The following is a 26,333-nucleotide window of genomic DNA, read 5'->3' on the forward strand; positions in this document are numbered from 1 at the left end:
GATGAGGGAAGGGAGAGGGATGGACTGGGAGGGTGAGGTTAGTAAATGCAAACTATTACGTTTAGAATGGATAAACAAGATCCTACTGTATATATAGCACAGGGAACGATATCCAATTTCCTGGGATAAACCATAATGGAAACGAATACAAAAAAGAATGTATATGTACATGTAACTGAGTCACTTTGCTATATAGCAGACATTAGCACAACATTGTAATCAACTATACTTCAAAAAACAAAAAAACTTGTAATACCAATCTGAAAAAAAATGTGCTGGATAAATGAACCAATGAATTCTTAAGGAGTCTGTTATTCATTTGAATTTTTTTGCCCAATTCTTAAGAGTATAAAAATGATGTTTTAAAAAAATATCCAACTAGTTGAGGTAGAAAGGTAGCTAACTGCTTCTGTTGACTGAACGTCTTCTTTTTTTCCTGTGGTTTTTATTCATGTATTGTTTCTGGCTGGACTGGGTCTGCGTTGCTGCGTGGGCTCTCCTCCGGCCGCAGTGCCCGGGCTTCGCTCACTGGCGGCCTCCGGCCATGGAGCACGGGCTCTGGGGCCCTTGGGCTTCAGCAGCTGCAGTTCCCTGGCTCTAAGCACAGGCTCAATCGTTGTGGCCCAAAAGCTTAGCTGCCCCATGGCACGTGGGATCTCCCCTGACCAGGGATCAAACCCACGTCTCCTGCACTGGCAGGTGAGTTCTTTACCACTGAGCCACCAGGGAAGCCCTAACGTCTTAAATAATACAATCACATGGTTTAAAACTCAGGATACAAAAGGCTGTGCGGTGAAAAGGCTGCTTCTCACTTTTGTTTTCCAGTCATCCAATGCTTCTCCCCATAAGCAACCAATTTCCTGTGTAAGAATGCACTACAGACAAATATTTCCAGTAAGTACCAGTCTAGTTTCCATTTTAACCTCGCCTGGCAAACACTACCTTCCCCCTTAATTACTATGGCAGGCAGGTGAGGAACCTGCCACCATCTCTGTGAAAGCCTCTCCCCTACCAGTCTTCTGCCAAACTTCTCTCAAAGAAGTAAAAGAACACGCTTAGATCTCTACCTCAGGTTGTAACGGAAACTCCTCTTTTACTTTGTCCAGTTTCTGTTCAATAATGTAAGAACACTCAAGCGGGTTTTCTTAGATAGCCAAAACTCATTGCACATTTTAAAAACCTATGAACTTTTAAGCTATCCATAAGTTTCTGCTCTAGTCTTTAAAAGTGTTTTCTTATCGCAAATTGCCAAATTTGTTTTTGGAAGCAGTTTTTGTTTTTGCTGTTATTATCTTATTGTTAAAGGACAGTCTGAAAAAGACAATTTTACCTTAACACAAGCTTCTTTCATATTGTATTTTTTTTTACCTTCTTCAGAGGCTGCATTACTGTTCTCATGCCACAAGGGTGCACTAAAGCCACTTTATTATTAACACATATAACAATGAATGTTCATCTTTGGTACATACATTCTTTCTGCTCCCTCAAAGATTTCCCAAGTTTCATCTTTCATATTCAGACTGTGATCAATAACAAACCTAATGTCATCAAAATAAGGATCAATGGTAATGGTAATTCTACTTTATCTTATAGATTTGATTTTTAAAATCTTGTTCAGTACCTACTACTTTATACACAGTTTTTTCATGTACGATTAGCATTAGAACTCACAAAACAAATTGTATAGAATCACATTATAGTCACACAATATACATTTATAAATGGCATTTCTGAATGTAGTAGCAAATAATAGTAGTAATAATGATAATGGCTATAATTTACCAAGCATCTAGTAGGCAGCATCCCTGTACAGACACTTCATGTCGCTATCTCCATTCTTCAGAGTAACCTGCAATACAAGTTTCCACTCCGTTTTATAACTGAGGAACCTGAAGCTCACAAGTGCTAGGCAACGTCTCCAAGGCCACCTAAAAACTAAGTGGTAGAACTGGCATTTGAAGCTGGGCTCACATGGCCCCAGGACCCAAGTTCTCTGTGGTACACCATGTTGCAATGAAGAATATCATAAGAAAATGCTTTCATCTTACCCATAGTCATCTATCAGGTGAGAGCCAAGTACCACCACGTCAAGTTCAAAGAACTCAGGTTCCATTTTAATGCCAAACATGATGGGGGCAAGTTTAGAATAATCAGCACGGTTGCAAGTAGCAACACAAACCCGAAGCTTTCGGTTATTCTCTTTCTTCTCCATGACTTGTTTTCTTTTTGAGAGGTTCTGAAAGTAGAGTTCCTAAAGTTGCAAAAATAAAAAATTAATATCCTGTGACAAACCATAATGGAAGAGAATACAAAAAGAACGTATGTATGTATTACTGAGTCACTTTGCTGCACAACAGTAATTAACTATTGTTCAACTATACTTCAATAATAAGGCATTACAGAGACAAAAAATGTATTTATAATCAGAATGACAGATCCCAGATATAAACATAAGATTTTGCAGTCTTAAATCTTTAACCACCATTCAGTATAGGAATAAAGGGAGGGACTTTTAAATCTGAACCATCCCTTCAGAAGAATACCCAATGGCAGCCCCCAAAGTATGTTTCATGACCAGAATTTATCATCCTAATGTAGACAAGTTGGGAAGAACGTTTAGATATTTTGAAAGACAAGTAGTCCCCGGCACTGCAGATGTGGATAGTTCTGCTATCCATCCAGACTCTGTTAAGTGCTCCCAGTCCACATGATCCATCAACAAATGATGTAGCCGAGCAGTGGAAGGCCAACGAAGCCCAAGCCACAGAAACAGCTGAAGCATGGGCGAGGCTACATGCCACAGACAATACTTAAATCCATCAATCATCAAGTATGCATCGCTCCCCCTGTTCTGCCAAGACGTCTCCCTTTTGTGTTTGCATTTAATGGACAGAGTCTTAGAAACATTACAGAATAAAAGCCCAGACGCCGCCAGTCCTTTGCTGATTAAATGCACATGAGCAGATCTAGTCTTGTCCTCATTCACTGTTGTAAATCAGCATGAGCAGAGGCTAGAAGTATCGTTTGGATTGCGGCGAAAGGTATAAAAGCAATAGCCTCTTTCTGCTTTTATTCATTTTCCTCATCATGGTTTAAGTTTAATAAAGCACCTGGAGAAGGAAATGGCAACCCACTCCAGCATTCCTGCCTGGAAGTCCCATGGACAGAGGAGCCTGGGGGACTACAGTCCACAGGGTCGGAAGAGTCAAACACAACTTGGGGAGTGAACCACCACCTCTGTGAATGAAGGTAGTTGTCAGGATTAGTTGCAGGGCTGTGACTGTTTCTCTCTCTCTCTTTTTTTGGTGAGGGAAAGATAGTTTTATTTTAATTTTATGGGCTCCTTTCCCCCCTTTTATGGTGATCTAATTGCATTGGTTAAAAGCAACTAATCAGTTCTTCAGAATATGGTCTCTAATCAAGTCTAACTTTATTTAGACGCTATAGCTGGACAAGCTTGATTGAACCAAAATGGGAACATTAAGCAAACTCACCAATAACACTGTGTTAGCTGTCAAGTGTAGCATTCTCCCTTTAAGAAAAAGCTTGTGACCATTTTGTATGGTTTGTCTGGAAATTTTGGTAAATCTTATGTTTTAGTAAAATATTGCTTGTTATTTAAAGAGTAACAAATCAACTCTCATTTAAAAGGCAAGCAAGCATCAGCTCTTTATTATTAATTAAAAATGACTTGCCATTCCCCACAATTAATCCCAACATACCAGACTAAAGCAAAACTTTGGTTGAGAGCCACTGATCTAGTTCAACTTCCCCACCTAGAGAAAGAGAAAGACAAGCCAGGGGAGGAAATGACTTCCCCAAGATTCAAGATCACATCCTGGGACAAATGAGTGACTCACTTTCACACTATGCACAAAGCACTGTGATTCGTGCTGAGGAAAAGATGCGTAAGCTGAAACAAGAACCCCGACCTCCACGGCCTCAGTCGCATCCCGAGCCAGTGCCTACAGACTTGACGCCTCCAAACGCCTCCCAGCTATCTCCTGCGCCATAGGCACCTCAAAGTCACTGTCCCAAACAGAACTCATTTTCTTCTCCAAACCTGTTCCTCCTTCCTGATTCTCTAACTCCGTTATGAACCCCCATTCATCCAAATGCCTTGACATCCTTGCCTTCTCTGCGCCTCACCCTGTCCTTCCTCAGCCCTGTCAATTCTACCTTCCGAATATCTTTCAAATCTGTCTCCTCTCCATCCCCACCCACCAGGACATCTCCTAGTCTAATATCTGACCTCAGGTCAGAACTATTCTAACAGCTGTCAAAGTGGATTGTTGTTTAGTCTAAGTTGTGTCCGACTTTTTGTGACCCCATGGACTGGAAGCCCGCCAGGCTCCTCTGTCCATGGGATTCTCCAGGCAAGAATACTGCAGTGGGTTGCCATGTCCTCCTCCAGGGCATCTTCCAGACCCAGGGAATCAAACCTGCATCTCTCATGTCTCCAGCATTGGCAGGCAAGTTCTTTACCACGAGGGCCATCTGGGAAGCCCCTCAAAGTGGATTCCCTGCCTCTGGTCTTGCCCTGCCTCCCACAAACTTTCAGGGTGATCTCTCCAAATTTGTAAACCTGACTACACTGCTAAACATATACCACCTATGGATAAATTCCAAATTGCAGATCTGGACCTAGTCCACTCTTCCAACCATTATAATTACCCTTACTCTGAGCCAAAGCCATGCTGAAATGCCTGTAGTTCAACCAGTGGGTCTTCATATTTCTGTGCCATTTTAGATGCCCATTCCTCTGCCTAAAACTTCCTTTCCCTCTTGCCTGGATTCTTCCGCAACCTTTAAAATTCAGTCTGAGTGTCACCTCCTCTGGAAAGCCTTCACATAAACCTCAATTCCTCCCTACTCCACCCCTTTTCATTGCTGCCTCCCTCTGAGCACTGTGGCCCTAACATACACATGTATTGTTGTTTAGCTGCTAAGTCTTGTCCGACTCTTTGTGACCACATGGACTGTAGCCCTGCAGGCTCCTCTGTCCATGGGACTTCCCCTGCAAGAATACTGGAGTGGGTTGCCATTTCCTTCTCCAGGCAATCACCTCAACCCAGGGATCGAACCCGCGACTCCTGCTTGGCAGGTGGACTCCTTGCCACTGAGCCACCTACTACTGCTCAACTCCTCTGTCCCCCATCCCCCACCATCCTGTACTCAGTTCAAAAAGTAAAAACCAGGGACAAGGTTATAAGAGTTATGTTTCATGGAGTTTTTAAAACTTCCTTATATCAATGTAAAGTTTAACTTCATGGACTAATCTCAATGCCTAGGTCTCAGGAAGTGTATCAACATTTAGACTTTGTGATCAGGAATCCAGAGAGGCTTGAGTAAGGGTGCCAATAAAAGGGGAGCTGCCTTTGCAATCAAGGTAGACCCAGACTCAGTGGAAATACTGCCAGTAACCTTCTGCTGCTGATGTCTCATCTCTCTTATGCTGAACTCCCGTAATCACACAAATTGCCCATCATTAGGCCCACTCAGAATTTCTAATCTCCAGTAAGAACTAATTCCACCCAATGGAAAGCATTTATGAGATAATGAAATGGACATTCTGTCAAGGGAGTTGTATTTGTAAGGTCTAAGCACTGGCTATGGCTCAGACGGTAAAGAATCTGCCTAAAATGCAGGAGACCAGACTTCAATCCCTGAGCAGGGAAGATCCCCTGGAGAATGGAACGGCTACCCACTCCCGTGTTCTTGCCTGAAGAATCCCATGGACAGAGGAGCCTGGTGGGCTACAGTCCATGGGGTCACAAAGAGTCAGACACAGCTGAGTGACTAACACTTTCACATTTTTTTCCCCACAAGCACTACCGAGACAAAGATATTTTTCCAAAACCAGCTGGCCTGAGTGTTCTTGTATGTAAATCTTCCTCCACTCATTAAATTTGAGCTGAATAAATTGCTAATGATATTTAATTTGCTAGGTGAGGCAAAGCAAATGGATTTTTTTTACCGACCAAATGGTTGGCAAATTTGTATTTATTTTAGAATAGTAAACTTTCTATCCAGCAATTCTAAAACACTTAGTGCTTATCAGGTAATTCAAAGGTTATTCTACGAAAAGTGAAAGTAAGTAGCCATATATACAAACTATGAAAAATACAATAATGTTACTAAGACCAAAAGTTTTTTTAAAGAAAAAAGCTAAATCTTAAAAAAAAAAAAAAAAGTTTAATAATGGTAAAAATCCTTTTTTAAGGGGAGAATTCTTTTTAAAAAATAATTTTAATTTAACTAACTTTTGATTAGATAGTACATTTACATAGTTTAAAACTGAAAAGGCACAGAGGCTGTAAAAGTCTTCTCATCTGTGTTCTCAGACATGTAGTTCTGCCTGGATGCTTAGAGTTACTAGTGAGTTACTAGTTACTTATCCATCCTTCTACAGATAAACTATATATATACAAAAAATACACATATATTTCTTCACATACATAAATACAAATATATTTTATAAATATAGAGAGAGTGCATTATGCAATTAGTAATATAGTCTACAAACTGTTGTCACATACCTTGCTTTTTAATTGTTCTTAATTAAGTTTCTGAATCAAGTGGTAAAATGGGAAGGTTTAAAGACATTGTTGTTGTAGCTTTTTAGTCACTAAGTCACGTCCAACTCTTTTGTGACCCCATGGACTGTAGCCGCCAGGCTCCTCTGTCCACAGGATTTCCCAGGCAAGAATACTGGAGTGGGTTGCCATTTCCTTCTCCAGGGGATCTTCCCGACCCAGGGATCAAAGTCTCGTCTTCTGTATCGGCAGGCGGATTCTTTAACCACTGAGCCACCAGGGAAGCCCTTAAAGGCATTAGAGATATCAAATCTAAAAGTGCAATTCCGGGCTTCCCTGGTGGCTCAGTGGTAAAGGATCTGCCTGCCCGCGCAGGAGATGAGCGTTTGATCCCTGGTCTGGGAAGATCCCACAGGCTGCAGAGCAACTCAGCCTGTGCACACAGCTATGGCAGCTGTGCTCTAAAGCCTGGGAACCACAACTACGGAGCCTGCATGCCACCAACACTGAAGCCCACGCCCCACAGAGCCAGTGCTCCACGAGAGAAGCCCCACAATGCGAAGCCCGCTCACCGCAAGTGGACAGCAGCCCCGCCTCTCCACACCTAGAGGGAAGACTGCACGGCGGTGAAGATCCAGCACAGCCAAAATAAATAAATACAATTATATTTTTTACGGTGCAATTTTGAAATTTGCTGGCCATCAACTTTTTCAAATATATGTAGGGTTATGAGAGCCCTGAAAGTAAAAGTGCCACAAACATTTATTGAGAAGTGACTCTGTGCAGAGCAACGCAAAGCAGAGATGTGGAGCTGAGGAAGATCTCACCTCCAGTTTTGAGGAACTTAGAACCTAGTACCTGCCACCAAGCCACGTTAATAGATCACCTTCCCAACAGAAGCACTAGGAACAAAAGTAACAAATTTTCTTTCACTGCTCAGTATAATTATTATTTGTTCTGGATAAAATGTCATGCCCAAGGATCCATTTTTACACTAACTATGATCAGAGTCTCCATGACCAGTAAGAAATGAATAAATGTGACATAATGGACTTAAACTATACCAGGAGTTTTTAAGTTGCATAAAGTGCAATGTAAAACAAGATAAAACTTTTATTTACACAGTGGACTCTCAGAGAGTAATGAAAACAAATGCACTATGTTGAAATGTGTCAACATTAACAAACATCTAAAACATAATGTTAGACAAAAACAGCATATTCTAAAAAGATACAATAGGGCACCATCTAAAAATATGTAAAACATTACTGTATGTTGTTTACTCATCTATAGTAAAATTTTACAGCAACTCAAGAAAGTAGTTACCTCTGAAGGAGGGAAGGGAAAGGAAAATAAGGCTTAGAGGGCTTCTGTTGTCTATGTAAACATTTTTTTAAAAATCGTTTAAGTAGAGATCTGAAACAAACACGGTACCATATTAATATGTGTTAAATCTTGAGGACTGGTAGAGGGTGTCATGTTGTCTTCTGTCCTTTTCAGCATATATGAAATATTGTATGGAAAACGAGAAATCTTTTAAATGAACAACGAAGATGCACTGTCCACAGTCCTTAAAGCCTAACGCTCAGAAAGCAGATGGACTGGATATTTACATTCATTTCACTCAATTCCATGAGAGTAACCAGAGCCACTAAAACATAGATACTGGTATGAAAATAAGCCTTCGCCTCGAACTCACTGGCAATCTGAGAAACCCACATTCTCTCAAGACTATTACAAATACTGACAAAAAGGTGAGTGACCCTTTCCAGAAAAATAAATACTGTGGTCCCACTCAACTACTGAAAAAGACACTTGGCTCAAGCAGCTTCTGACCAGAAGTGAAGTGAAAGTTGCTCAGTTGAGTAACTTTGTGACCCCATGGACCACAGTCCATGGAATTCTCCAGGCCAGAATCCTGGAGTGGGTAGCCTTTCCCTTCTCCATGGGATCTTCCCAACCCAGAGACTGAACCCAGATCTCCCACATTGCAGGCAGATTCTTTACCAGCTGAGCCACAGGGGGAAGCCCTTCTGAGCAGAGGAAACCATCAAAGCAAACAATTGCCAAGCACATGTTAAAGAGCTTTACAAGCATTAACTCACTTCATCCTCACAGCCCTATCTTACTAGCCCTGTTTTACAAATGGGCATACCTCAGTGATTTGCCCCAAATCATAACTAATAACTGCGAAAACAAACACCAAATCAGCATTCAAGATAGTGCCCATATCCAGTGTTTGCCTGGGTCTGTTCATTTCATAAGCACTCATGAGTGAGAACGTTCCTTCCAGGCACCGCGGGAGTGAAGGGCACACATGATGAATCCCTCTCTTCCCTCAGTGCAGACCGGATGAGGCTCACAAGAATCAGGGGAGGCCTATCTAAAGTGGTCTGAAATTCAGAACACTATCCTGAGCTATACTCGGGTGTGACTCCTTCCAGAGCTTCCATAGTCGACTGGAACAGTTACCTCTAAATGCCAAGCTGTACCCTACGCCTCTTCTCCATCAGGATTCAAAAAAAAAAAAAAAAACTTCCGTGCTCTGACAATTTGACAAGTGTGCTGGGGCGGCGGAGTGGAATAAATGCATATCAAGCTTCCAGGGAAGCCCAGACTCAGAGGACAGTCGGGGTTAGGAGCAGACCTTCAAGATCATCGTTGGTCCGACACTTTACATCCCAGGGCCACTCATCTCCACGGAGCTCCCTGCCTTCCGCACATCTCCGTGAGCGGCTGCTCGCCGTCTTTCAGGACAGCCGGAGGAACAGAGTGCAGCCGGCCTTCCTCTGAGACCCCGAGCCCCACTCCGGGGTTACTCACCCGGGGTCCGCACTCAAAACTGTCTGCTGCACCAGCCAACAGCTGAGCCCACAACTGGGCTCCGGCGTGCGGGCCCCCCGGAGACCGCGAGGCCCGGGCCGGGTGCGGACCTGCGGCGTGGTGAGGTGCGGAGCCGCCGGCCGGGGATCTGAGGCCTCCGGGTGGAGGCCGAAGGAGAAAGGCCCCGGGGGCCGACAGGTGGCGTTCCCCGAGCCCGCGTCCTCCTCCCCCGAGTCCCTGGCGGGCACGCAGATCTCACCAGTAGCGGGTCCGCTGTTTCCGCGGCGTCCCCGCCGCCAGACCTCGCGGGTGAGAGCTGAGGGTCGAGACGGAACGCAGGCCGGCGCGAGACCGCCCCTTCGGCTTCCGCCACGCTGCACCGCGAACGATGACGCGCCTCGCCCGGCTCCTGGGGCACCCCGCGCGCCCTGCGCGCCCACCCGAGCGCCGAATCGGCCGTCGCGCCCCACGTCAGCGGGGAGGAACCCTGCGATTGGCTGAGCGAGGAGGACGGGCCGGGGCGGCGCCTTCCGTGGACGTGGCGTAGCCCCCAGGCGACCAGCTCTTCTTCTCCGCCGGTGTTCCCGCCCCTGGACCGCTTCTCGGCCTGTCAAGGGAAAGTTCGGAACCCGAGCGCCTCACGGGTAGTTGTTCTGGCCTTGCGCCCTAGAGGTAATGTCTCAGGCCTTCTCACGCAGTCATCTCAGAGGCAGGACCAAAACAATACGGTCGAGTGGCGGTCCTCCCAGAGCCCTCTCCCGAGTGAAGACCTGCCGCTCCAGAACCGCGTCTACTAGAAGGATCTGTGGATGCTGAAGACCAAGTCAAGGCGGAGACCTGCTGATCCTTAGGATGCGCGGAACCCCCATGCCGTCCTGCCCCAGAGACTCACAGAGAGGAACACAGAGGTGGCAGAGAAAGTGGCGGGAAAGGGCTCACACAGCTCCTGACGGACGCTTTTTAATGATTGTTGCAAATTCCTTAGTCACCACAGACAAGCTTTGAGTTGGTGATGCAATATATTAAAATATTTTTTACAGCTAGTAAATAATTTACCGCAAGTGAAACTATTTAAACAGCCTAATGATTCATTGTCAGTTCTTGCTAAAGTGAATTTCAAGCCCAATAAACTTTTGCACTTAATTTATTTCAGTTAATGATGCTCTAATTTACAGAATATTTGTGAACCGTTAGTTCCCCTGCAGCTAGCTTGTTGTCACCAAGAGGTCACATCAGCCACAAAAGGACAGATATTAGGGGATTTCCTGCAAGGAAGTACCAGCAGATTTCTTTTTTAAAATATCACTTTTGCTATTCTGTGGAGAATGGACTGGTTGAAAGTTGAGAATGGTGGTAGTGAAAAAAAATCTCTGAAAGGATACACACGCACACATATACAGACAAAACCCATACCACTAATTGCATTTGGCAGAGCTGGGAAGAGATAGACTTTTCACTGAGTTTATTTTTATAATATCTTTTGTATTTTGTAGTATATGCACACATTCCATATTAAAGAAAAGAAAATTGATGGTAAAAAAAATGGTGGCAGTGAAACTCAATTGAAGCGGTTGGTTATGATATTTAGCTTGGAAGTGGAATTGATGAAACTTAATTATGAATTAGATGTGAAAGGATGGGACTTCCCAGGTGGCTCAATGGTAAAGAACCCGCCTGCCAATGTAGGAGACATAAGAGATATGTTCGATCCTTGGGTCAGGAAGATCCCCTGAAAGAGGGCACGGCAACCCACTCCAGTATTCTTGCCTGAAGAATTCCATGGACAGAGGAGCCTGGCAGGCTACAGTCCATAGGGTCATAAAGAGTTGGACACGACTGAAGTGACTTGGTACACATGCAAGGATGACAGAGAAAAGGAAGGTTGACTTCCAGATGTCTGGTATTAGTAATTGGGTGATTAGTGCCATTTACCAAGATGAAAAGCTGGGGGAGTGGTCAGGTTTAGGGATTTAAAAGTAAAGGCATAATTTGTGATGTGTTAGATTTGAGATGCCTATGAGACAGCCACATGAAGCTATTATAAAGGCAATAAGATATATGAATCTAGGGCTTCCCTGGTGGCTCAGCGGTAAAGAATCTGCCTGCCAATGCAGGATACACAAGTTCGATCCCCGGTCCAGGAAGATCTCACATGCTAAGGAGCAGCTAAGCCCACGCACCGCAACTACTGAGCTTGTGCTCCAGAGCCCGGGAGTTGCAAATACTGAAACTCGTGTGCACCTAGATCCCATGCTCCAGAAGAGAAACCGCCACAGTGAGAAGCCCAGACACGGTGACTAGAGAGTAGCCCCCACTCACTGCAACTGGAGAAAAGCCTGCATGGCGACAAAGACCTAGCACAACCGAAGATAAATAAAGTGATGTGTACAAAAGCTGTGTGGGTCTGAACACACAGATTCACGGTGTATTAGTTTCCTACTGCTGTTGTGACAAACTACACAAAACTTAGTAGCTTAAAAATACAATTATATTATCTTCCAATCTGGAGGTTAGAAGTCTGAAATGGGTTTTTGAGGGGCTAACATAAAAGAAGCAGTATAGATATCATCACAAGAAAAAAAATTATAACTATGTGTAGTGATCAATGTTAACTAGATTTATCATGGTGATCATTTCACAAGATCCTTGTGTTTTACACCTGAACCTAATGTAAAGTTATATGTCAAATATATCTCAATTTAAAAAAAAGGGTATCAGTAGGTTTGTCTTCCTTAGGCTGCAGGGGAGAATCTGTATCTTTGCCTTTTCCAATTTCTAGAGGCTACCTTCAGACTTCCCTGGTGAGGCTCAGTGGTAAAGAATCTGCCTGCCAATGCACGAGACATGGGTTCGATACCTGGGTTGGGAAGATCCCCTGGAGAAGGAAAAGGCAACCCTCTCCATTATTCTTGCCTGGGAAATTCCATGGACAGAGGAGCCTGGCAGGCTACAATCCATGGGGGTTGCAAAAGAGTTGAACAGAACTTAGCGACTAAACAACAACAATCTACAGAAGGCAAAGACCTAACAGAAGCAGAAGAGATTAAGAAGAGGTGGCAATAATACACAGAAGAGCTTCACGAAAAGGTCTTAATGACCGGGATAATCATGATAGTATGATCATTCACCTAGAGCCAGACATCCTGGAGTGTGAAATCAAGTGGGCCTTAGGAGGCATTAATACAAACAAAGCTAGTGGAGGGGATGGAATTCCAGCTGAGCTATTTCAGATCCTAAAAGATGATGTTATTAAAGTGCTGCAGTCAATATGCCAGCAAATTTGGAAAACTCAGCAGTGGGCACAGGATTGGAAAAGGTCAGTTTTTATTCCAGTCCCAAATAAGGGCAATGCCAAAGAATGTTCAAACCACTGCACAACTGCACTTATTTCACATGCTAGCAAGGTAATGCTTAAATCCTTCAAGCTAGGCTTTGACAGTACATGAACTGAGAACTACAAGTTGTATAAGTTGGATTTAGAAAAGGCAGAGAAACCAGAGATCAAATTGCCAAAATTTGTTGGATCACAGAAGAAACAAAGGAATTCCAGAAAAACATCTACTTCTGCTTCATTGACTGTGCTAAAGCCCTTGACTGTGTGGATCACAACAAACTGTGGGAAATTCTTCAAGAGATGGTAATACCACACCACCTTATCTGTCTCCTGAGAAACCTGTATGCAGATCAAGAAGCAAGTTAGAACCAGACATGGAAAAACAGACTGGCTCAAAGTTGGGCTTAAGGAGTACATCAGGGCTGTGTATTGTCACCCTGTTTATTTAACATATGCAGAGTACATCATGAAAAAATGCTGGACTGGATGAAGCTCAAGCTGGATTAAGATTGTTGGGAGAAATATCAATAACCTCAGATTTGCAGATAGTAGGAGATAATACACAAGTAGTACCACCCTAATGGCAGAAAGCAGAAGAGGAACTGAAGGGCCTCTTGATGCTTAAAACTCAACATTCAAAAACTAAGATCATTGCATCCAGTCCCGTCACTTCATGGCAAATAGATGGGGGGGGAGGGGATGGAAACAGTGACATACTTTGCTTTCTTGGGCTCCAAAATCACTGTGGATGGTGACTGTAGCCTTGAAAGTAAAGGATATTTGTTCCTTGGAAAGAAAGCTATGACAAACCTAGACAGCATATTAAAAAGGAGAGATATCACTTTGCCAAGAAAGGTCTGCATAGTCAAAGCTATGTTTTTTTCCAGTAGTCATGTATGGATGTGAGAGTTGGACCATAAAGAAGGCTGAGCACTGAAGAACTGATGCTTTCGAATTGTGCTGGAGAAGACCCTATCCAGAGCAGAACATCAGTTTTCTTTTCTTGAATAAAAATTAATATCAAAACAGTGTTAATGTTCAGTTTTTATCTGGTGGCTTATTACATGGATGTGTTTAGTTTGTAAAATTTCATATTGTACGCTTAAGATATGTGCACTTTTTGTGTTTATATTGTAAGTACAATATGTTTCTAAAATACTTAATGCTTAAGATGATAGCTGGGGAAAATGTAACTAGAAATATAAATACTTGTAGTAATAGGAAATACAATTTTGAGAATTTGTACACGTATTAAGCCACTCACAGATTTTGTTGTTTTTTGACCAATATTGAGAATTTTATAGTTTCATACATAGTTGAATAGTTCTGTGTTCATAGAATCATTTAACCCTAGATTATCCCTTTTTAGGATTTTCTCCTATGTTCTCTTAAGATGAAGTTGCAGCAAGAAGCTGTAGGAAGGATTTTCTCTTGGCTTTTTAAGATCACTTTTCTATGGGTAAAGATTACCATTCTGGATTTCTGGGTCTCTGCTATAGGGGAGCATTCTTTTCTAATAATTAGTGTTTTCATTTTCTGCAGATAAATACCCAGAAGTGGAATTTCTGGATGGTATGTTAGTTCTATTTTTAATTTTTTGAGAAACCTCCTTACCGTTTTCTATAGTGGCTATGCCAGTTTATATTCTCACCACCAATGCGCAAAGTTTCTTTTTTCTCCAAGTCCTCACCAATAGCTATTATTTGTTATCTTTTTGACAACACATGCTAACCATTTTGACAGATGTGAGGTGATATTTCATTGTGGTTTTGATTTGAATTTCCTTGGTGATTGGTGATGTTCAGCATCTTTTCACATGCCTGTTGGCCATCTGCATGTCTTCTTTGGAAAAATGCCCGTTTAGGATCTCTTGCCATTTAAAAATTGTCTTTTGATGTTGAGTTGTATGAGTTCATTATGTATTTGGGGCATTAATTGCTTATTGCATGTATCACTTGAAAATATGTTCTCCCTTTTGGTAGGCGGCCTTTTAATTTTGTTGATAGTTTCCTTCACTGTGTGAAACTATAGTTTGATGTAGTCGCAGTTGTTTATTTTGGCTTTTGTTGCCCTTGCCTGAGGAGATACATCCAAAAAAAAAAAATTGCTAAAGCCAGTGTCAAAGAGTGTAGTGCCTATTTTCTTTCTAGAGTTTATGGTTTCAGGTCTTACGTTTAAGTCTTTAATCCATACTAAGGTGGCGCTGGCCTGCTAACAGATGGGCCTGGTCTTGACATGGCGGGCAGTGGGTCTGTGCGACCCAGGGTTGGTCAGCCCATTCGTGTGTGGGGCTTGGGCCCAGGGGGTCCCAGGGCTGGCGCCCATCCACTAGTGGACGAGGCCAGGTCCTGGTGCTCCTGGAGCTGGTGTTAGTCTGCTGATTAGCACACCAGGTCCTCACACAGCTGGCTGCGGGGTCTTGGTGTTCACGGAGCTGGTGTCTACCAGAGGTGGGTGAGGCCTCTTTCCAAGACTAGTGTCAACCCACGGGTGGAGCTGGGTCCTGGGATCTCTGACTGAGGGGCTGAAGGTTCTGTCGCTGATGTAGACCCACTAGGTGGGTGGGGCTGGGCCCTGGGCCATCTGGTAGGTGAGGGTGTTTCCTGGCACAAGGCTGGAGCCTCAAGGAGTCCTTTCTGCTAGGGGGTGAGGTCAAGACCCTACCCATCTGGGGCACCTGGCCTGGGGCATCCCTGGACTGGTGCTGATTGGCTGGTGGGCAAGTAGTTTCCAGCACTAATAAGCTACAGGGGAGACTCTAAAGTGGTGCTTACCCATGCCAGGGCCCTCCTGGTGGGTTGACCTCCCTGAAATGGCTGCATCTATGTCCCCAGGGTGAGTTTCGGTTGCCTCCTGCCTCTACAAGAGGCTCTCCAAGATCAGCAAGTGGGTTTGATCCAGGCTCCTTTCCAGTGACTGCTTCTGCCATGCATCTTGGAGCGTGTGAGATTTTGTGTGTGCCCTTTAAGAGTGGAGTCTCTATTTCCCATAACCCTCTGGGTCTCCCTAAAGAAAGTCCCACTGGCCTTCCAAGTTAAATGTTCTGGGGGCTGGGCTCCCCAGTACAGGATCCCTGGGATGGAAGCCCAATGCAGGGCTTGGACCCCCTGATTCTGGGGAAGAACCTCCGCAACTGTAATTATCCTTCCAGTTGTGCATCACTCACCTGGGGGACATGAGTCTTGACTAACCGCATCTCTGCCCCTCCTCCCCTTCTCACTGTGGTTCCTTCTTTGTAACTTTAGCTTTTCAGTTCAGTTCAGTTCAGTTCAGTTCAGTTCAGTTCAGTGGTGTCTGACTCTCTGTGACCCCATGAATCGCAGCACACCAGGCCTCCCTGTCCATCACCAACTCCCGGAGTTTACTCAAACTCATGCCCATTGAGTCGGTGATGCCATCCAACCATCTCATCCTCTGTTGTCCCCTTCTCCTCCTGCCCCCAATACCTCCCAGCATCAGGGTCTTTTCCAATGAGTCAACTCTTCGCATGAGGTGGCCAAAGTATTGGAGTTTCAGCTTCAGCTTTTAGAAGACCTTTTTTGTTAGTCCTCAGGGTGCTCTTATGGATACTTTGTCTGTAAATAATTGCAGTTTTGGTGTGCCTCTGGGAGGAGGTGAACACCAGGTCTTCCTGCTCCATCCTCTTGGCCACTCCTCAAGTCATTATGTTTTGTTTGGCTTGATTTCCTTTGGCTTTAATCTGAGAGCTCTACAAACTGCAAAAAAGTACTGATGGCTTTGTAGTGAAATAAAATCAGAGTTAAAAAAATTTAGCAAACATTTCTTGCAAACAAAGCAAGGCAGTTACCTTGTTACTCTTGGCAACTCACCGAAGGTGTGTGTTTGTTCCTTTTGAGCCTAAAGTACATTCCCGATGATGGCTAAAGCCAGGTGGTCATTTTAAAGAAGAAATGAAGCAGACAAACGTGTTTCTTTCTTGATTCTTCAATCTTACAGGCAAGTGTTTTTCCCAAGCTTGTGGCTATTGAACTTTCTCATGTTTTCACCTAACGTTAGACAGAGGAGCTACTGGTTCTCTGGGTTCTCAGATGTTTCCAAAGCACACCCATTTTGTTATGGGTGACCCCGGCTCCTCTTAGTGAGTAACTCTATAGAATTACTCCATAAACAGAATTTAGTATTCAGGGCACAATTAGATTGTCAAAGAACCGTAGACCTTGAGAGATCATCTAATTCAGCCTTCTCATTAGCAGAAGAGATCTCTCTACAGCATCCAGACAGACATTCATCTGGCCACTTTGGGCACATTTATTCTAACAGAGACTTGTCTTGCTCTTTAACTTCGTGACTTAATGATAAAGTACTCTGCCTCTCTACCTACACGTTAGTAGGGTTCTGAACACTTTATGTTCACTCAGTACTCCTGACCATCTTAAGATGTAGACTCTATCACCTCTATTTCATAGACAGAAAAACTGACTGAAGCATAGAAGGAAAAATTCCTTAAGGTCAAACAGCTATTAAGCAGAAGAGCCCAGCCCTTGATCTCACATACTCGACCTACATTTCCTCTCTGTACTGCAGAACCCACATATATCATGACAGAAACCTGTCTTCAGGGTGATCTTAATTGTCAACTTTTGCATAAGTTGTTAAGAATTCACATAACTCTTCTACTACACAGCCCATCTCTCTCTGAATTGCACATAATGGTCTTAGAAAATTTTAAAAGATATCTTTAAAATCAACATATATGCCTATGACATTCTCCTGATATGCTTCAAAAAAGAGAATGAGGTCAGTCTGGCATAATTTTAAAAAATAAACTTATTATAACAAAGAAAGTTGCACATAACAAGCATGGTTGAATTTTGGGTTTTCATGAACTGAACACACTTGGATAACTACCACTAAGATAAAGACAAAAAGTACCAGTATCCATGGGCTGCCTAACCAAGAGCTGCCTGTCCATGACCCATGACAAAACCTGGAACCAAAGCTATGCTTAGTAATAGATACAATGGTAATTAAGGAAGCATGTTAAACTGACTCTCTGAAGCATTTAGACTGTGGAATATAAAGAAGATTGGTCAGTCAAGAAATGAGAGCACAGTTACGTTACGAGAGGTTGAACAGGTGGGCCATAGGGCAAGAATCCAGTCTCTGACTTGCCTTGGATCCTGAACAACTCTCTGACTTCAAACTATGTGTATCCTTAAAATAAATCCTCTTTTCCTTAAGGTGCCCTACTCCTTGTAGTCAGAAGATATGAACACCAAACTCCAAGGCTTAGTCCAATGGAAAAGAAAATTGTGATGTCTGCCACGTGGGTTTTTTGGGGGGAGGTGGGTGGTAGGTGGGGTGTGTGTGGAAGAGAGGCAGGAATAGTGACATGAGCTTGCCCCTCCTGCTCTCGGCCCGTATCATGAAGAAATCAACCTCAGATGGGAAAAGCTGAGTAATTAATCACCGTATTATCTGGATGATTCTGTTTAATAAATATCCTTGCCTTAGTTGTTCCTCCTACCCCGCTCTGTATTTCAACCATGACCTTTTTTTTTTTTTTTTTTTTTTTTCAACCATGACCTTTTAATTGTCAGAGCCTCCTGAGTATATAAAGAGATAAAGCACATCTTACAAAGCAAGTATCACTGCATAAGCCAGATTGCTTACAGCCTAACCAAGTCATGTGGGTACCTCCTCGAAAGAGAGAATTACTTCTGTGACACTGATCAGGCTTCACCATATAGAGGAGAAAACACTTCTTTTCCTCTTGGGAAAGTCATGTAAGGGGTAAGTTTATACTGGCGGAAAATAATTCAGTAACAATGCGAACAAACTGTATGGGTCAACTTCAGGTTTGTAAGAACATGAGACTGTAAGATATGCTTACAAACATCCCGATTAAAATATTTGTGATGAGAAGAGAAGCCTTTTTCAGCTTCATATTTTGGGAAAATATAATCACTGTTCATATCCCCAGTTACTAATCATGTCAGCCAATTAGCTTGGTAGAGTGCCTGCCATGGTGAGCCATGCCTCTGCTAGTTTCCCCAATTATAGAAGAAAAGTACAAATAAATGCAAGGACCATGTGTGTGTGTTTGTGAAATGCTGCTCTTCATTGGACAATTTCTTAATGTATTTTTGTGGGCTGTGAAAATATCATATTTTGCACTGATGAATACTTTTATTTCTCATCTGTCTTGCTAGGGCAATGAGCTAAGCCAGAGACAGCTCAGTCATCCCTGACCAGCAGGGTCCAGAAAGCTGAATGGGCACAGTTATTCCAGCTGAACTGGAAAAGCGTTAGAAACTAGTTCGTTTTTAACTTTGACCCTGTTATAAAAAGTTGGATTAACAAAATTACATTCTTAAATAACTGCTCATCAAAGAGTAATGTGGGAAATATGTTCTTTTGGACTTTAAAGGAACTGCTGAGCAATAAACCTTTGGAAAAATCTCATGATTTCTCCACAACAGCTGAGGAACTAGGCCAGGTACATGTCCAGAACCTCTGGAGCTGAGGAACAGCCCACAGCTAGGACTTGGCATCCAGCTAAGGATGAAAGTGGGGGCCCACATGGACATTCCTTTGGAATGCCACAGTGGGCTTCTTCATACCTGTGTGAAGGTACTTAGAGGCGTGAATGCTCAGTCATATCCAACTGTTTGTGACCCTCATAGACTGTAGCCCGCCATGCTCCTCTGTCCATGGAATTCTCCAGGCAGGAATGCTGGGGTGGGTTGTCATTTCCTCCTCCAGGGGATCTTCCCGACCCAGGGATCGAACCCAGGTCTCCTGCATCTCCTGCATTGGCAGGCAGATTCTTTACCACTGAGTCTCCGGGGAAGCCCAGGCTGTGAATACTTAGTTCAGTTCAGTTCAGTCACTCAGTCCTGTCCGACTCTTTGCGACCCCATGAATCACAGCACGCCAGGCCTCCCTGTCCATCACCAACTCCCAGAGTTTACTCAAACTCATGCCCATTGAGTCGGTGATGCCATCCAGCCATCTCATCCTCTGTTGTCCCCTTCTCCTCCTGCCCCCAATCCCTCCCGGCATCAGGGTCTTTTCCAATGAGTCAACTCTTCGCATGAGGTGGCCAAAGTATTGGAGTTTCAGCTTCAGCATCAGTCCCTCCAATGAACACCCAGGACTGATCTCTTTTAGGATGGACTGGTTGGATCTCCTTGCAGTCCAAGGGACTCTCAAGAGTCTTCTCCAACACCACAGTTCAAAAGCATCAATTTTTCAGTGCTCAGCTGTCTTCACAGTCCGACTCTCACATCCATACATGACCACTGGAAAAACCATAGCCTTGACCAGACAGATCTTTGTTGGCAAAGTAGTGTCTCTGCTTTTTAATATGCTATCTAGGTTGGGTGAATACTTAAGACACACTCAAATATACATGGTGAACAACAATAAATTCTAAACATGAAAAGAAGACCTCAGCCTTTCTTCACGTTTTCCATGTTCCTACTCTGGATCTAAGTCAAACTTTCAAATAATTTGTTTTTTTCCCCCTACCCTCCTTTCTGTCCTGAAATGTGGGCACTCCCTTGCAATGACACCTTTTCCCTCAGGTCTTCTACACACTTGGTCTTTCAGAATGTCATTCACTCTCAGACTTTCCATTCTGACTATGACTTGTTTGTAGGTAATTCCTTGGATAATACTCTGGCCTGATCTTTCTTCCTAGTTCTAAGCCTGTATCTTCAACTGTCTGCTAGATATTTCCTCACCTCCAACTCTACGTTAAATTTAGTTTGGTTTTTTACTTCTTGACCTTCCGGCTTCTTTTAAAGGTAACAATTTGTCACTTTCATTCAGACTCAAGACAATGGAGTCTTATTTTAATCTCTTCTGACTTTTAATATCTAAATTCTTCAAGATGTTTTCTTTTTTGCATCTACTCTTCTCATTCCTTTCATCATCACCTTAGTTCAGATCTTTATCTTATGTTCTTAATTCTGAGATGCCAGCATTTTTGTAATTTTATATACCTAAAATTTTATAATCAGTGTAGACATTTAATGTAGAGCTTCTTATTACAAAAACCTATTATTCAATAGTGTCTTAGAATAAAAAACTGTGACATCTCAGACCTAGATTACTGTGCTTCTACCGCTCTTTCAGCCTGAATTCCCTTGCTTTTCTAACCTGTCCTGCACACTACTGCCTGATTAATCTCCTTAAAAGACTGCAATCAGCTATGTCCACTGGCTAAGACTGTGCTTTCACTGCAGGGCACAGGTTCATCCATGGCCGGAGAACTAGGTGTGACCAAAAAAAAAAAAACAACTTCAGTGGTACCCATTCTCTGCTAGGCAAAGTATGTAGGTATGCCTAGGGGATCAAAGTACACGTTGAAGGGACCCCACAATCACACGCTGACGTCTTCCTGTCCTTGTCAGCATAATCCCCCTACCCGGATTCTTCTGCCCTGCACACATCCTCTTCTGCCTGTCTGTGTCATTTCCCATAATTAGGAGGTTATTCCTCCTGCTGCATATGCCCTACTCAGACTGCAAGTCCTAGCTCTGTTGTAAACGTAACCTGAGCACTCTGTCCCCAAATACTCTTGTCTTCCTCCAAATTCCTGTAGGACTTGTCTTGATCCCACAGCCATCCAGGATGAGCCGCTTTTCTGCCACCGTGTCTCACATACATTATTAGTTATCTAGTATCTTTGAATGTCTGTATATATGTGTGTTGTGATTGTTCAGTTGCTAAGTCATGTCCAACTCTTTGCATCCCTGTGGACTGCAGCACGCCAGGCTTACTTGTCCTTCACTGTCTCCCGGAGTTTGCTCAAACTCATGTCCATTGAGTCAGTGATATATTTATGAGTGTAAAGCCATTAATCTGATGTTTTATAATGAACCCAGGAAAAAATCAGTCACGTTAGTTGCCTCATTCTATGTCTTATTTCTCTCATCAAATTACAAATTCTTTGGAGTTATCTCTATTAGATATACTTGTTTCCCTTGAATTGTGATTTGTCTAAGAAATAGTCTAATAAGCACTGAGTTCAATGTGGGATCACATCTCTTAGCAAAGGTCATGGCCACCTCTCTTCTTTGCTCTATGGCTGGTCCTAATCACTTATGTTCAACTTCTCCCATTGGCCCTCCTCCAGCACCCAAGCTAATGATCTTAGTAGAACAATACTATTGCGCAGGCTTTAGCATAAATCAAATGTAAAGGAACATGGTGAGTTGAAGAACAAGGAGAAACTTAGCAGTGTTAGAAGGTGGATGTGAGGAGGCAGAAAGTCTTGAGATGCAGCTAAGATGTGGGGCAAGGCTGGGTCAGCAGGTTAGGCTGGGTCAGCTAAGATGTAGGGCAAGGCTGGTTAGCAAGATGTCATGCTAAGGAGGTGGGACCTTCTTTCTTATCACTGGAACTGGGAGGTTTTTTTAATCAGCCAGCCATGTCACGGAGGGACCTGATCAGATTTACTTCATTAGAGGTGTGGGAGATGGGTAGGGAAGAGGAGGAAAGACTGGGAGAAGGTAGGCAGTTAAGATTACGATTTCAGCACGGTAGTGCTGGTGGTAGGACTGCAAAGCAAGAGAACGGAGTCAAAAGAACGTAGAGATTTGCAGCCCACTGAGCCCGCTGTGCTCTTTTCCCCAAGGGGGCCTAGTGCACAAGGGCTGCAAACAGCAGCCTCCTTAGGAGTGTCGGAAGCCTGTAGCCTGTGCAGGTTGCCCTAAGGTACCTTGGAGTCAGCCCTTTCCAGTAGACATTTATGATTGGCATGCTGTCCCCAATCTAGGTTCCAGACAGGTGTGTGTAGTGCCTTTCCAAAGAAGCCCCAGGGCAGAGTGGCCAGGGTCCGCATTGGCCAAATCATAATGTCCAAGTTGCAGAACAAGGAGTATGTGATTAAGGCCCTTTGCTGTGCTTAGTCGCTCAGTCACGTCCAATTGGGAGAAGGCAATGGCACCCCACTCCAGGACTCTTGCCTGGAAAATCCCATGGACTGAGGAGCCTGGTAGGCTGCAGCCCATGGGGTTGCAAAGAGTCGGACACGACTGAGCGACTTCACTTTAACTTTTCACTTTCATGCATTGGAGAAGGAAATGGCAACCCACTCCAGTGTTCTTGCCTGGAGAATCCCAGGGAGAGAGGAGCCTGGTGGGCTGCCATCTATGGGGTCGCACAGAGTCAGACACGACTGACTCGACTTAGCAGCAGCATGACCAACTCTTTGTGACCCCATGGACTGTATCCTGCCAGGCTCCTCTGTCCAAGGGGATTCTCCAGGCAAGAATACTGGAGGGGGTTGCCATGCCCTCCTCCAGGGGATCTTCCCAATCCAGGGATCAAACCCAGGTCTCCCACATTGCAGGTGGATTCTTTACTGTCTGATTCACCAAGGAAGCCCAATTGAGGCCCTACACAGGGCCAAATTCAAGTGCCTGGACTGCCAGGAGACCTGCATCTCCAAGAAGTGGGGATTTACTCAGTTTAATGTGGAAGAATTTGAGAACATGGTGGCATAAAAGTGGCTCATCTTGGATGACTGTGGGGTCAAATACATTCCTAATCTGGACAAACAGCGGGCCTGCACTCGTGAGAACCTTGACACCGTTCCCTCCTTACTCATGCCCACCAATAAATCCTACTTTCCTGTCAAAAAAAAAAGAATGTGAAGGAAAAATGGACATAACTTCATGGCAGAGATGAGACGGAAAAGATGACAATGGAAAAGAGTGAATGACACAGGTTTGCACTTTTAACAATGGGGTAGCTGGCAGAGCTCTTCCCTAAAGTAGAGAAGCAGGTTGGGGATGGGCTGGAGTAGGTGAGAAGACAATGAAGTCTGATGTGGATACGTTGAATTTGTGATTGAGGACCTGAAGCGAGAGATGGGTTGGAGAGACAGACCTGTGATAGGTATAACTCACCCAATAAAATGTGTATCTGTCTTGAAATACACTGTTCACTCTCAGCCCACGCAGCCAACTACATTTCTTGTCCTACCTGTTTCATCAGATTTTTATTATGTTCCTGGATCCCAGTTCGTTATATTTCTACTCTTGGCCAGTTCAGAACTCTTTCTGTAATATTTTATATAGAGTCGTTACGTAAGTCTTAAACAGACTCTTCGACATTGTTTAATTTCATAAGGAGTAAAGTTCCGTGGAAACCCAGTTTATTGCACCTTATGTTACAATAGACTGTGGTGTGTCCTGGCCGGGTTCCCTCTTTTCCAGCTCACTTCATCCAACTGCCCATGCATAGAATCTTCTCTGCCTTCCACCTCCTATTCTCTTAACCCCTTCTCTACACTTATGGTCACAGCCTTATCTTTTTTTGTTGTGGTTGTTAATTAGTTTATTTGACTGTGCCGCGTATTAGTTGCAGCACATGGGCTCTTTAGTCCTCATTGCAGCACGCGGGATATACTTCCCTGACCAGAGATCGAACCCGTGGCCCCCTGCATTGGGAGCTCAGAGTTTTAGCCATTGGAGCACGAGGGAAGTCCCCACTGCTTTATTTTCAAAGCTTTCTTCTTCCTGGGCTTCACGACATCTCCTGATTTTCCACCTACCTCCAATATCTCTGACTGCTATATGTCACCAAACCCCTACTTAAAGTTTTCTAGGCTTCCCTGTTTAGCCTTCCTTTCATCTCATTTTAGTGCACTATGTGATCTCATCCACTTGCGGGGCTTAAAAAACAACCATTAACATTATTTCTAAATCTGAATCTGTGGCCCAGTCTTCTCAGTCCAAGTCCAAATATCCAACTCCTTTTAGGATACCTTTTTCCGCATGTGTTCCATGGGCATTTCAATTCAGTTTGCCGCAGTGAAGTTCTCCGTTCCCCCCCACACCTGGCCTTTCTCTGGTCTAATTTTCAGTGATGGGAGTCACCCTCCCCGTAACCTGGGAGCCGCTCCTGACTTCTCTTTTCTTTCTCAAACTCAGTTTACCGTGAAATCCTACCCATTTCACATTTTAAGTGAGCATTTTCCCAGATGAGGATACAGTGTGGTTGAAGATAGTAAGGAAGGATTGAGACTAGCTCTGACAGGAGAAGTTTTGTTGAGAAATATTGGAAAATATGGTTGTACCATCAAGTGGGAGAGTGACTTGAAAGAGGCCACATGGAGTATTTCACAACTGATGTGGTTGTAGAAGGACCAGACATTAGGCAGATGGATGAAATGGTCATTTCAAAGTGCATTTTAAAAAAGCAGTCACTTGAAAAATAGGAGTAACTTTGTAACCAGAGACAACCATTTCTCACAATTCATTGATGACATGAGGAAAAAACAAAACCTACGAAGTTCCAACTAGAAGGTTAGAAAATGTGACCCTGAATTTAAATGGAAGTGCTACTAAAAAATAAAAAATAATAAATTCTCATTGAAGAAGATAAATTGAAATTAGGCATTAGTGATATAATTAGTAGACTGTGTTGAAAATAATTGCAAGAATGACATAATTTAATTGAAAGGTGCTTATAAATCAATTCCTTAACTATAAATGATCTTTAAACTGAATATATATAGACATTTTTTAATAAATCACCAAATTGAATTGTGATGATGATTTTCTGAAACATCTGCATTTCCATATTTCTCAGTAAAAATTTGAGGTTAAATAAGCTATGTTATAGTATAGCATATGATATGACATATTATATATTGATAAATGTAAGCAATTTCCATTTAATTTGGCTCAGATACTAATTAAATTCAAAATAAATATACTTCCCTCACCAGTATAATCAGTCAATAGGTAAATAGCTGGGAGAAAAAGTGCTACAAGCCAGGCAGCTCTATATACCATGTTTCAAAAGCAAAGGAAAAAATAAAATTGCAGTAAACACTGCACTTACGGAAAAAAACTACATTTATGAAGCAGATGTCTCAAAAAGTAAAAGCCTACCCTCTTTATGTGATGAAAGCATCAGGAATCTTATGGAAAGATTCCATTTTCGGTTTTGTGTTTAGAATTGTTAAGAGACTGTGAGTTTCAACACAGGAACTCAGAGACAACTAGCCACCAGAGAATTCCTGCTGCCAGGAGTCAGCAGTTAAAAAAAAAAATGACACTAGAAAAAACTGCTAGGTGTGATAGATTTAAAACCAAAGCTTTTCCTCTTCCTCCTGGTCATTTTCTCCTTTTTTTCCTGATTGCATGTTCAATGATAAAAGTCTGTCAAATCACTAAGTTACTTACATGGGGGCCGGGAAGGCCCAAGGCGTGGTGAGCATACATGTTAATGTCCATCCTGGATCACAGGCTCTGTACCTGGCGTTTGAATCAGTGAGCAGAGCAGCCGTGTGTTCTCTTGGCTTAACTACCCCAGAGCAGTCATAAATAGGCGTCTGAATTCCAAACTAAATCTTGAGCTCCGCCTCTCTGAAAAGGAAGAAAAAAAAAAAATGTGACTCTCAACTCTTCCTGTCTGCCTGGACAGGAGCTTAAAAGTAGGACAGTCAGTGTCTGAGTGTTAGTTTCCTGTTTTGGATGCGCTATTCTACCTGATGATTTTATTTTCCACTAGAAAAATTATTTCCTTCTGAGTTTCTTAAAGGTAGAAACAAAAATCTACGATCAAAATCTCAATAGTGTTCTTCATATTGGCTTCACACAGAGGCAAAACATTTACTGATGTATTGTTTAGAGCAAAGAAGGAAAATAAAAAGA

The 26,333-nt window shown here is 43.2% G+C and overlaps 1 protein-coding gene and 1 non-coding gene across 6 annotated transcripts in view; one reads left to right on the forward strand and one right to left on the reverse strand.

Annotated features, from left to right (window-relative positions):
- The window catches only part of GNE (glucosamine (UDP-N-acetyl)-2-epimerase/N-acetylmannosamine kinase), a 51,696-nt gene extending 25,695 nt beyond the window's left edge, over positions 1 to 26,001 (reverse strand). Inside the window, exons 1-2 of one of the 5 annotated variants that reach the window (XM_043891332.1) lie at positions 25,863 to 26,001; positions 2,049 to 2,251 (exon numbers count right to left, since the gene is read on the reverse strand). In XM_043891332.1, coding sequence (XP_043747267.1) covers positions 2,049 to 2,251; positions 25,863 to 25,913 — 254 coding nt within the window. In that variant the 5' untranslated portion in view covers positions 25,914 to 26,001. Of the gene's footprint in view, positions 1 to 1,782; positions 1,850 to 2,048; positions 2,252 to 9,183; positions 9,320 to 9,359; positions 9,580 to 9,618; positions 9,838 to 25,862 lie in introns of those variants that run through there. The other 4 variants (XM_043891335.1, XM_043891336.1, XM_043891333.1 and 1 more) reach the window with 4 other exon arrangements.
- Positions 22,263 to 22,397, forward strand: LOC122686356. The gene has a single exon (XR_006338724.1). It is a non-coding gene; the product is annotated as a small nucleolar RNA SNORA70 (small nucleolar RNA).
- Positions 26,002 to 26,333: the final 332 nt, after the last annotated feature.

Source organism: Cervus elaphus, chromosome 29 (genome assembly GCF_910594005.1).
Source record: "Cervus elaphus chromosome 29, mCerEla1.1, whole genome shotgun sequence".
NCBI classification, from domain to species: Eukaryota; Metazoa; Chordata; class Mammalia; order Artiodactyla; family Cervidae; genus Cervus; species Cervus elaphus.